This window comes from Anastrepha obliqua, chromosome 1, assembly GCF_027943255.1.
Source record: "Anastrepha obliqua isolate idAnaObli1 chromosome 1, idAnaObli1_1.0, whole genome shotgun sequence".
Classification (NCBI taxonomy): domain Eukaryota; kingdom Metazoa; phylum Arthropoda; class Insecta; order Diptera; family Tephritidae; genus Anastrepha; species Anastrepha obliqua.
The window spans coordinates 78,130,274-78,143,568 of NC_072892.1; the positions used below are offsets into that span (position 1 = coordinate 78,130,274).

General features: G+C 37.0%; 1 protein-coding gene across 1 annotated transcript in view; it reads right to left on the reverse strand.

Annotated features, from left to right (window-relative positions):
• LOC129235463 (jerky protein homolog-like) overlaps nt 1–12,512 on the reverse strand; it is a 186,864-nt gene extending 174,352 nt beyond the window's left edge. Inside the window, exons 1-2 of the mRNA XM_054869326.1 lie at nt 11,891–12,512; nt 11,006–11,652 (exon numbers count right to left, since the gene is read on the reverse strand). Of these exons, the coding sequence (XP_054725301.1) occupies nt 11,006–11,652; nt 11,891–12,512 (1,269 nt within the window). The remainder of the gene's footprint in view (nt 1–11,005; nt 11,653–11,890) is intronic.
• Nucleotides 12,513–13,295: the final 783 nt, after the last annotated feature.

The window sequence follows — 13,295 nt, forward strand, 5'->3', positions numbered from 1 at the left end:
TTATGGATGACACAGTCCTAATGGTATCTCATAAAGATACAAAACTTGCGAAACTAAATTTACAAAACGAGTTAAATGTAAAATTTATCTGACCTAAAAAATGGAGCCTCGAAATTAATACAGATAAAACGATGCAAGTAAACTACACAAACTTGACACGACAGTACTACGCATCACCGTCGATGCAAAATTAAACTTGCTGGAGCATATAAAGGAAACCGAAAATTAAATAAAAAACCATTTCACGCAATTGTACTGACTGCTTGGAACTCCGATCAAATGAGCATTGCAAAATGTAACACTTATTTATCGAGCGACAATTGCATCGATCTGGAAATATGAGGTGTGCAACACTGCTGCAAAAAGAAATCGAAGCAAACTACAACGAGTCCAGTCTCCTGACTAAAATACTTAAGAACGTGACTGATGCACCTGGCTACATACCTAATGCAGATATGCATCGCGATCTTGATCCCGATGCTTTTGACGAGACGAAACTAAACACAAACAGAAGACACATAAATATAGGGTGATCAATCCTGAGGTGCTTTTTTCAATAGTTAAAAAAAACAAAAATGTAAATTATGTTTAAAACCTTTATTTATCATTTGAAAGGACATTCTTTGAAATTTACTTTTTGAATATGACTTCATTCAAATGTTGGCCGCAACTACACTTAAGGTGGTCCATTCTGAAGGTCCAATTTTCAATCACTCGTTCGAGCATTTCGACTGGTATGTCGTGAATAACACGCGTAATGTTGGCTTCCAGAGCTTCAATCGTAGCTGATTTATCAGCATAGACCTTGGACTTCACGAATCCCCAAAGAAAAAAGTCCAAAGGTGTGATATCACAAGATCTTGGTGGCCAACTCACAGGTCCTAAACGTGAAATCAGCTGCTCTCCGAAATGACTTCTCAATAAAGTCATTGTTTCACGAGCTGTATGGCAAGTGGCTTGTCACAGAACGCTGATTTTCATAATACAGTTGAACAATTTGTAGACGTTGTTGCGGTGTGAGTCTTTCCATGATGAAATGCCAAACGCTGTTCAACAAATCCACGATGACAGTTTGCCACAACTCGCGCGCGATCTGTAAAAAATACGCAAATGAAAAAAACTCCTCTTAATTCATCACCCTATACAACTATTACACAATTGATGACAAGACTCCCAAATAAAGACAACTCTACCCAAAGTCGACATAACCGTCAAACACCAAAAAATCTCGCAACTATATGTAGTTAATTGCCAACTTTCAACTATTTATATGTGTCATTGTTTGTTAGTCACTAGTTCTAAAGACTTTGTATTTTTCTTCTAAATGAGCTTGAGGGCATTGGCTCATCAATATCACTCTCCTTCCATATCTTTGTAATTAAATTACTTATTGCCTAACGACCAGCGTAATATTTTATGGAATCAAATAAAAATATAAAAATATTTGTGGTCGTACGACCACTGTTTTATTCTGCACTAATGAAATACTGAGATTGGGGGTTGTTTTTGTTTCCGAGTTGACACTCGTAAGCGTTACAGGGGCATGGTAAACGATTTTTGTGGCCGTGAATCGATGGCATGGACTTGAACGATCTTTGGTTTCAGCAGGATGGCGCGAGTGTTATATAAAGTCAACAAAACTCTATTTCAATATTACTTATTTTTTTATTAATTTTATAATTTATGTGAGCTTTAATCTAAGTATTCGTATGTAAGGATTTAATAATACGTAGACTTGAATAAGTATATTAATTAAATAACATACCGATTAAATTCCGGATGTTAGTAGAACTAAGATTCGGCAAAAAACTGAAGAAATACCGGCGTAAATGGAGTCGTAATATACTGGCTAGTATTCGACGCTTTGGATATCTTCGTCGTCATGGCAAAACCCATATATGTGTACTTATATGTAGCTATAACTTTCCGAGACCATTGTTTTTCGATTTTTTTATTTTTCTTTGAAAATCACACTGATTTAGAAATTTATATATTTCTTAAGTGCGCTCGTTCATTCGTTCATATTATATATATATATGTATATATAATTGGTGCGTACACCCGTTTTGGGTGTTTGGCCGAGCTCCTCCTCCCATTTGTGGTGTGCGTCTTGATGTTGTTCCACAGCAATGAAGAGCTTTTTCATGGCAGAAATATAATCGGAGGTTTGCCATTGCCTGCCGAGGGGCGACCGCTATTAGAAAAATGTTTTTCTTAATTTTAGTGTTTTACCGAGAGTCTTTCTGTGAATTCCGAATGGTAGTTACGCACCAACCCATTCGGCTACGGCGGCTGCAAACTCCTCACATAACTCTACTTTAGACTGTGTAATCTTGCATTCTATCATTAGTAGTAATAGTAGTAGTAGTAATAGTAGGAATTCTTTATTAAATTTATGGTTAACAATTGACTTGATTCATACATTAATTCATTTAATATATTAAAGTAAATAAAGAAATACAATAAATAAAATAAAGAAGACAATACCGATGTTGTCTGTCACAGCTCTTAATATAATTAATAATTGAACTCTGCTATAAGAAAATCTCTATACTGCCAGGCTGAGTATATGAAACCAAATAGTGTTCTCCAATTTTGGCGTCGTTTAGTTTCTCTGCATTTAAGTATCTTTGTCTGATTTCCTTCAGTACAGGACACCTTCCTAAGAAGTGATACAGTGATATCTTCTTCTTCGTTTGAGTTGTATAGCGTGCAAATTCTTACCGCGTTTCCATAGGCATTCAGTTTTAACAAATCACATATCTTCTCTAGAGTATGATTCTCCTTTTGATTGATCTAAGTGTTTATATATTAGTGTCGTGCTTGATAGTGTTTTTTCTTTTGCCATGTTTAAATTTTGTAGTTTAATGTTTGATAAAAGGTGGATGCAGCGATCTGGCCAGTCCGTAACAGTTATATTTTCTTCAAGCTTTATGCCGAACTCCATACCGAAGTCATTGAGTTGTTTGAGCCAAAACATGTTTTTTCGAAATATGCACTGTGTAAGTTTGTGCGGGAATCTACTGCTGTTGTATTCATAGGTAGATTTCCAAATGTTTTTCGTATGTAGTTCTAACGAATATAAGTAGCTATCTTGTACATTAGTTTCTACCGTTATTGCATAATTGGAAGTGACGTCAGGTAATTTGAAAATTCTTTTAATAAAATAACGCTGAAGTTTATTTACTTCTTCAAACAGCGTATAACCCCAGATTTGAGCTGTGTATGTTTGTATAGCTCTGCACATGAAACAGCTTCCATTTTGCTTGATATGAAATGTATGGTTTAGCTAAGAAATTGCTCAATGTACAATTAATGCTAGCTTTGGTGAATTATTTCTGGCTTGCACATGTTCAGCGAACGCCATTTTGAATGTGAGAATGACACCAAGATACTTATGGTATATTCTGCTACCACTTTTATTTCCTCGCCTTTGTATCACCATTTTTCTGCCTTGGCTAGTTGACCACCTTTTCTAAAGACCATCAACTAAGATTTCATTAAATTTACTTCCATGTTCCACTCAGCGCAATATACTTCTAGTTGTTTAAACATAGATTGCATGACATTAGGATTATCCGCCAAGAGAATAATATCATCAGCATATAGAAGAAGGCATACATTTATTCCATCAATCAGTAGACCACCTTTCAGTCATAATGTGAAGAGTAAGGATGATAACGGACAACCTTTCACCCCTGTACCGGTTTCGAAGTAATCTGATACTTCCGTTCCTGTCCAAACTGCTGTTCTCGTGATCGAATATGTATATTTTCAAACAGGTTTGTTATTTTGTAGGATAATCCCATCTGTCGAAGTTTATAAATTAATGGCCACCTGGATTACCTGTCGAAAGCCGCTTTGAAAAGCATATGCATGAACTTTTTTGTTTTCATTGAACTTTAAATGTACTATAGATGCAAGATTGTACAGGGCCGTCGAGGTAAATCCGGAATGTTGAACTTAAAAACAAAACTATTGGATATTTACTCAATTTTATTTGATAATTTTATTTGCACTTAACTTTGTATAATGTAAGTACCCATATCATAGTTGAAAATTATTCAATGTAACTTCCATCTCGTGCAATTACCTGCTCCAACCGAGACCTGAAGCGCCCACATGCGCGAGCTACCTCCTCTTTGTCCATTGTGGTCATCACTTCCTCGATGGTTGCCTTCGGAGCGTCCTTAGTGTTATGAGGCTTCGCGTTAACTTTTGCTTCAACTGTGCCCCACACGTAATAATCAAAAGGATTGCAGTCTGGGCCAGTAGGTGTCCAAAAATGTGGTGACCAGTGGTAAGGTAGGTTGTTCTGGAGGCAAGCCTGAGTCTTCTTTGCCTTGTGAGCAGCTGCGGAGTCCTGCTGAAACACATATTCTCTTCCAGCAGCCACGCGGTCCATCCAGGGTTGCGTTTTTTTGTAGCCAAACCACTCAATTATCTCTTTAGGGCTTTTTCCGGCGCGAAGTGACTCTAGTATCGCAGCTCTTCTGTCCTGCTCTCGACTCATCGTTTCACTAGCACTTACTCCGACACTCCAATGTAAATCAGGAAACAATACACTAAAAATATGTCCCTTTATCAGCGGTTTTAGACTTAACACTACTGCTCCAGAGCTTTCGAAATGTTTTCCGGATTTACCTCGACGGCCTTGTATATGTTATCCACCGTTGAGTAGTTTTTCTAAAGCCGGCTTGAAACTCAGTGAGCAAGTTGATGTTTTCTATCCAGTTTGTAAGTCTTGCATTAATCAATCCCATTAAAACTTTTGCGATACAGTTGATAAAGGATATTCCCCGATAATTACTTCCTATATTTGCTTTTCCTTTTTTAAAGAATGGGAAACACATTCTATCACTATTGGGCATATTAGGAGCCGAAAAGAAGTATTGGGCTAAAATGTTTAATATTTCAATAATAAGCACCTGCGCTTCGCCACTTTTCTGCTCACTTGATGAGCAATTTGCATGTGAAATCACTATTTCTAATGCTGCCAAACTCTCTTTTCTGATATTAAGCAAGTTTCATAAGACCGCGTTCATAAAGGGAAGCTCTTGCTCAAACTTTGGGAATTCTCTTTTGGTGGAGCCCGTTGTGTTCACACACGGCAGCTCCGTTGCTTGCAGTTGCATAATTTTTAGTCTACCGACAACAACAAGATTGAGAAGAACGAGAACCCAAAGTGTGTAGACAGAGAACCAGCATCACAAGTAACGAGTATTTCTCTGTAACCGAATATTTCTCTGTACGAACGAGGTCTTACTGAATAATACTCACTCAGTGATTTGAAGCAAATTTAATTTTTGGCAGCTCTTTTCCAACGCTACCAACAAATGCTTATTAACTCCAGTTGCTCTCTTTCTCTATTCGCTATTCGCTTGGGGGACATCAGAATTCGTTTTAGAGGTATGGTTCCTTCGGCAAAGTTTCTTATTTTTATCCCTAGAATATGATTTTCACAGAGCAATGGGCGATTTGCCTCCCCACAAATCGACCCGGCCTAATCAACATACTCATAATATTTGCATCTAATATTTGTTTTATGCTATATATTTGAGCTAGGCTTTTTATGTTGTATGTATGTAAATATGTTTTTATGTGAAATGCATTGCCTTTCCGTTTCTAGGCAACTGTTGTTACTACTATACATAGTCGCAAACGGCGCAAAAAACTGATGAGATTTTGAGAAAAATGCATCTTCCGCTTAATTGTCGGCGAGTTGAACGTTACGCTTAACATTAATTGCACACAAATACAATATTTTTCATAATTCCATACAAAGTGTGATTATTACTCTGCACTAAATCGCTTCCCACAAACAAACTCAGACTAAGTAGATCCCTTCAAACCAACGGAGTGTGCCGGCTCGACTGCTTCTCCAGTTCGGTAATATTTCATTTTGCAATGCAATTAAAATTTGTTTGATTACATTCCGCAGCAAAAACAAAGAATGCGAAACTTTAGCAAAACTCCAGCGACTGCCACAGGAAAAGGCTCAGGGCGTTTGAAGCGCCAAGATATCATTTGCACAATCTCAAGAAACGCAAATTTCGTACATTCCCTCACATACTCGAATTCGCATTAACATTGTATTCGCACGCGCTGGCTTTTTCAATCGCCGCTGTTCGTCTGGGGGAGATTCACAAGTGGAGTAGAAGTGGATGGCAGTGGATGGCAGTGATGCCTCAACTACAAATACAAACATAAGTGCAAGTAACAGTCATTGTTGTGGAGATTTTATGGCCGTTTGGTGCATTTTATGAGCACATTATGAAGCGCCGATACAAATACGCGCTATGCATTTACGCAGTTTACGCACGTACTATGTATGTATGAAAATCCATACAAACACGCATACATATATGTATATTTCTAGTCTGTACATGCCTAATTAAAAATAAACGAACATGTTTTCACTGCACTGATGGTAATATGCATACACATGCACGCATATATTCGCATAAGAGCAATCCTCCAGTATTCAGTAACGCGGGAGTACGCAATTATTACTAATTATATCTCCTATCACCAGTACCAGTCGTCAAATGAAAACAATTACAAAAGCTAAGACATGTAAATCGTAAACCTTCTAAATGCATTGAATGGAAGAGTGAGTAAATATGTTAGTCTCTTTTAGGCCTCATTTGAGGTGGCGTTCTGAGTGTAGGATTTCATTGATGTTGTGTATTACGAACCATTCAGGCTTAGAGAACAACAGTTATTGATTCCTGCGTTAGGTTTGAATTGCCTTTATTTAAGCAACTGAGTAATTAGTATCCTTATTTTAGGAAAAGGTCTCTTTTCATTGGCATTTGAAAACTACTCAACCGATCATTTTGAAATTTTGCACACATATTTTACATATAAAAAACCTCCCCCCAACGTTTTTTTTCGCCATTTTTTTTTATATTAAGGTGGTTTTACACCTACAAAATGGCGGCATTTTTTCGTCAAAAATCACTTTTTACTTCAAACGACTACCAAATGGCTGAAAATGAAAATAAATCGTCAAAATAAACGTTGGGGGGAAGTTTAACTCATACTTTAACTAAATTATTCGATTTTTTTGATTTCAGATGATTCTACGCTGAGATATGCTGACTACTGCAAAATGTATTTTTGAAAAGACGTCTACGTAAATGTACTCTCATTCGCTCATTTTGCAATATTTTTACATGAAAATTTTATCAAATATTGTTGAAATGTTACTTTATAATATGCAACAACTTTTAATAAACTGACTTGAACCGTTTCGCTACAATAAATTCATGAAAAAAGTGTTTTTTTTACCGTTTATCCCTAACCCCCCCCCCCCCCCTTAAAATGTATTAATTTTTGCTCGGTTTATCGTCCGCACGGACAGATAGATCGACGAAAGGACGAAAAGACTTGGCTAAATAGACTCTTCCCATCATTTCGAGTCTTTTGGTAAAAATGAAATAAGTAAATAAATATCTACCTCGATGCTTTGGTGCTGTTACAGCCAACCGTTACATGCAAATTAGAATACCCTTATGCGCAAGTGCGTGCATATATAAAAATGTTTGATACTTAAGTTCCGAAGTACTTCCCGCCGTTTGCCCTTACCTTTTCTCATCTTTCGCATAGTTCACGAATTTCGCACTGGAGAACTTCTTGTCTTTTGATGCAATCCCTAAATTGATTCATTTCTTGACGCTTCGTAAGAGTAAAAATTCTGATCAGTCAGATCATGTGCCATCGATCGGAGCAAATAAAAGTTGTAAGATGAAATTTGGCATAATTATGTACCGGATGGTGTAGCAAGTTAAACACTAGCTCACAATATTCTGTATAATTTGACTAGAGGTTACCATCTCGCGAAAAATGGTATGAGCAAAATTGTGCACCTAATGCACCCCTGTTGCAGACCAGTTGTCGTTAATGGCAAATTAACAATTCCCATTATTTGAATATTCTCGATCTAAGTATGATATGTAGGTGAGCTACGCACAGTTCATATATGTGCATACTTATATAGACACATGTGTGTATAATTCTAGTATTATATCTTTATCTTTTTATTAATAGGACTATGAATAAGTTCGTGCGGTTTTACAACAGATGGCGTAACTTGATTATTATTCCATCGATCCACATTTCCAAACATTCATTGGAGAGCTACTGTCGTAAGGCACAAACGTCAGTATAAGTTTTTTATTTGAAGCGTAAACAACAATATTTTTACCACACTTGAAAATGTCGAATTTCGTGCCAAATAATGTGTTTTTGCGGGGAATTCTTCTTCATTATTTTAATATGAAGAAAAAAGCAGCCGAAAGTCATCGTATCTTGGTGGAAGTTTATGGTGAGCATGCTCTAGCTGAGCGAACGTGCCAGAAGTGATTTGCACGCTTTAAAAGTGGTGATTTTGGCTTGGAAGACGAAGAACGCGAGGGTGCGCCGCCAAAGTTCATGGATACCGAATTGGAGGAATTGCTCGATCAAGATCCGGCTCAAACGCAAGAAGAGGTTGCAAAAACTTTGGGAGTTGATCAATCAACCATTTCCAAACGTTTAAAAGCCATGGGAATGATCCGAAAGGTAGGCCATTGGGTGCCGTATGAATTGAAGCCAAGAGACGTTGAACGCCGTTTTATGGCATGCGAACAACTGCTTCAAGGGCACAAAAGAAAGGGTTTTTTGCATCGAATTGTGACTGGCGATGAAAAGTGGGTCCATTACGACAATCCAAAACGTCGGGCAACGTATGGATACCCTGGCCATGCTTCAACATCGACGTCGGCGCAGAATATTCATGGCCTGAAGGTTATGCTGTGTATCTGGTGGGACCAGCTGGGTGTTGTGTATTATGAGCTACTGAAACCGAATGAAACGATTACGGGGGATGTCTACCGACGACAATTGATGCGTTTGAGCCGAGCACTGCGAGAAAAACGGCCGCAATACGCCGATAGACACGACGAAGTTATTTTGCAACATGACAATGCTCGGCCACATGTTGCACAAGTGGTCAAAACATACTTAGAAACGCTCAAATGGGATGTCCTACCCCACCCGCCGTATAGTCCAGACCTTGCGCCATCCGATTACTATCTCTTCCGATCGATGCAACATGGCCTGGCTGACCAGCACTTCCGTAATTACGATGAAGTCAAAAAATGGATCGATTCGTGGATTGCGGCAAAACCGACCGAATTTTTCACAAAGGGAATCCGTGAATTGCCAGAAAGATGGGGAAAAGTAGTAGTAAGCGATGGACAATACTTTGAATATTAAATTTGTAACCATTTTACGTCAATAAAGTTTCAAATTTCGAAAAAAACCGCACGAACTTATTCATAGTCCTATTATATAATAAGAGTACTATAATATGCTGCACGAGAAATGTTAGGGTGACAAACCACAGCAATAAAGAGCATAAAATTCCGCATATAAATAGCGTTTTGAATAAAACGCCAAGGCAGAGTAAAGAATGCATATGAATGAATTAGTTTAGTTCTCAACTTTTAATTTTATTTTTCGATTTGTGGTTTTGAGAAAAAATAAGCGCTGGGCTGTGACTAAAAATAATGTCTAGAGTTATGGCACTTCAGTGCTTAGGCATACAAACAATGTCTTAAAAAGTTTTGAGGAAGATGCTTAAGGCTTACAAGTGGGCGTAATTTAGTTTTATGATTCAGACTATGCTTGAGGTAGATGATTTATTTCAAAAACCTTCTGTTTCCACCTGCTAACACACTCCACTGTTCTTCTAATGTATCCTAGCTGGCATTGCATATGAACGTGTCAGGATTTTAGTTGGAACCCATCTTGAGCTTGCGAAAAAAATGTGCAGTAATTTATGTAGCGTAGCTATTTTGAGCCAACATAAAACATTAAAGTGGTATGTTTAGGCAAGCGCATATGTGTTGGTTCTCACTTTTTCTTTCCCAATAAAGTTTCCCACCTCGCAGCACAACTGAAAATCAAATAAATCTCTCAAGCGACCATACAGTAATCATTAACACCTACTCAAAAAATGTGTGCATTGGCTAAATGAAGTCGTCAATGTTGGCTGGTGTCACTGGACGGTCATGCAATTTGTTACTGCTTCAAATTGTAGTTTTACGTGACCACAATTACATACACTGGCTACTAATTTATGCACTGTCACAGCCAAATAACAATAATTTCATTCAAAGAGTGTAAAGCGATTCCGCCTCAGACTGTTGCCCACTATATAAACCCAAAAGTATTTGCAGACGGAAAATAGTTACCTACTTGTATAAATGGTTTCCTTATGATTGAGTGCAAAAATCGCGTTTGTGCACTGTTTTTTTTTTTTTTTTATTAATTCTATGAAAACAGTTAAGGTGTAGTAGAAGTGTGGGAGCTATATAAGTTCTAGAGAGGAGTAAATATTTTTTCCATAAATTAGCCAATAAATACAAACCATAGTTTTTAAATACAAGAAAATTATTCTCTTACCCAAATATTTTTATCCAAGGGCGTAGCTACATGAGAGCACCACATATTAGAATTTGAAAATCCCATAAAAAAATATTTATGTGTTTAAATGTGTCATTTATTTCCACTAAGAAATTCGTATGCACAGTAATAAATCTTCATAAAAGATCCTTCGTTTTTCCTCTGTGATACCTTTTCCTTAACGAAATTTCTAGGAGACAGAGCATCAGTTTCGCAGCGTCTATTGTAAAACTGTGTTTCTTAATTATCGTTGCATTATTTTCAAATACAGTACAATTCCTCTTAACCGGTCACCTCAGGACTGCATACCTAGCCGGTTGCCGTTTTGGCCGGTTAATCCGAAGTGTACTTGTATAATATATTGTATACATACATATAAAAAAATGGAGAAGCATTTTTTACATATTTATGTATTTCATATTTACATATGTTAATGTGTTACATCAATAAAATATAAGTGTAATAATTATTTTTTGAAAAACCCTGTGATTTTCTTCTGTTTTTTAACCTTCAGTGAATTTCTGAATGCGACATCCCTCCATTTTCTAATCACCAAAACGTCTAATGCTGTTGACTCATGTTGCTGCTCAATGTATTTTAATGCAATTTCCATCACATTTTTGGCTTCTTCATGAGAAACTGTTTTCTCCTCTTCAACGTCATTACTTTCATCATCTTCCTCTTGTTCTTTGTTTGCTAAATCTATGATTTCGTCATCATTCAAAAATTCATTTTCAAGGTGTTCGTCACAGTTTATCATCCAATTTTCCACATCTTCTGCCTGTAATGATTCGTTACCCGATAACTTTTGAAGGTCTTGTAAAGTAGATTTGTTTTCTTCTTCTTCAGTCCCTGCAATATTCGAGATCACAATCAGATTCTCAACATCTGGCCAAAGTTTTCTCCAAGACTTAACAAACTTTGAAGAGGGCATTTCTTGAAATGCTGTAGCGAACATATAGATAACATCCTTGATATTGATCTTTTTGATGACTTCTAAAAGACCTTTGTCTTCACTCTCCGAATGTTGCAGAATTTCAGAAACAAGTTTACGCCTGTATCCTCTTTTTAAGCTTTTGATCACTCCTTGGTCCATTGGTTGCACTAAGCTTGTCACATTAGGAGGAAGATAAACTAATTTTATGTCATCTACAGCGCAGTCATAAGGATGGGTTGGAGCATTATCTAACACAAGAATTGCTTTAATAGGCAAGTTTACACTCTTTAAATGTTTTTTTAACTTTTGGAACAAACTCCAAATTAAACCACTCTTTAAACAAGTCTGAATTCATCCACGCTGATTTTTGTGACTTATAATAAACCGGAAGGGAAGATGGATTCAAGTTTTTGAATGCCCGTGGTTTAGCAGACTGGCCAATAACGAAAAGAGGAATTTTATGAGTCCCTGCTGCCTTCGAAAAAATGGCCACTGTAATACGTTCTTTGTTCTTTTTGAAGCCAGAGGCAGACTGTTCATGACTGCCTAGAAAAGTTGTTTCTGGTAACATTTTAATGTTTAGCCCGGTCTCGTCCATATTATAGACTTGTTCTGGTGATAATTCCTCTGTTTTAACCATTTCACCAAACTTAGTCTTGAATTGTGTCGCACCAGAAGTATCAGCAGACATTTTTTCTCCACTTACATGTGCGAAATTAATTCCGTGTCGCTTCTTCCATCGATTAAGCCAATCATCACTTGCCACAAAGTCACCTCCAATATTAATCTTCTGGTGGATAGCCAAAGCTTTTTCTTTCAAAATTGGGCCGCCAATCGGTGTACCTCTTCGACGTTCCTGAAGAAACCAGATCCACAAAGCTTCATCGACGACCTCGCAAATCGGTTTTATTCTCGTACAACGGCTACCCAGATTTCTATCAGATTCCATTTTCGAGCAAAACTCCTCAATTGAACGCCTATCTCTTCGCCAGTCATTTACAGTGCTTTTTCCAACATTAAATTCTGCACATATTTTCGCTACGGATTCACCATTATCAATCCGCCTTAGCACTTTTAAACGTGTATCCATCGAAACCACAATTCGTTTGCGCTTTGCACTCATTGTTCAGGAAAGAACTATGTTATGTCCGTACCCACAGCAAAAACAAACCAAATTGATCAAAACGACAAACGACAAAATCCTATCTAACATCGTTTATAGTTTACTTCGCCGGGATCTCCCCATAATATCGGGGGAATCCCAGCCGCATCGCCTCGTCGGTGAATTTCTTGGAAAATATTGCATTGCTTCCATTAATATTCTATCAAAATAGGTCGACACTCTTCAGAGTGCGAAAAAAAAACAATTTTATCAAATTTCATTGGTAAGTAAACTTTTATTGGTTAGAAAAAAATTGAAGATATTTTCCGTTCTGTAGAAATGGATGTGGTTTCAGGGAGTTGAAAAATCAAAAATTTGTATTTGCTCCAATAACTTCAATACATAGGAATAATAAAGAAATATAAATTTTGACCTTTGCATTCTTTTGCTTGTCTGTTTGAGTACTACTGCTATCTAGTTTACAAGTGTTAAATATGATTGACTTGGGACGCCATTTGCAAAAATTATAAATCTTCTGATAGGGTGATTAATTTTGCGCCAACTAGTATTTTCGCAATGATACTGTTTTCGCTGCCAGCTCTAGTGTATCATGATTTTTTTTTTGTTTTTTTTTTTCTTTTGTTATATTGACTCCATTATTTACATTTACAATATTTCAACCTTATTTTATAATAATATTGATTCAATTGAAGCGTATTAAAAAAAGGAAACAAATATAACTCAATTATTATGATTGACTTGTGAGAAAGCATCCAGTGACGCAAATGTTCCGATGATGAGAAC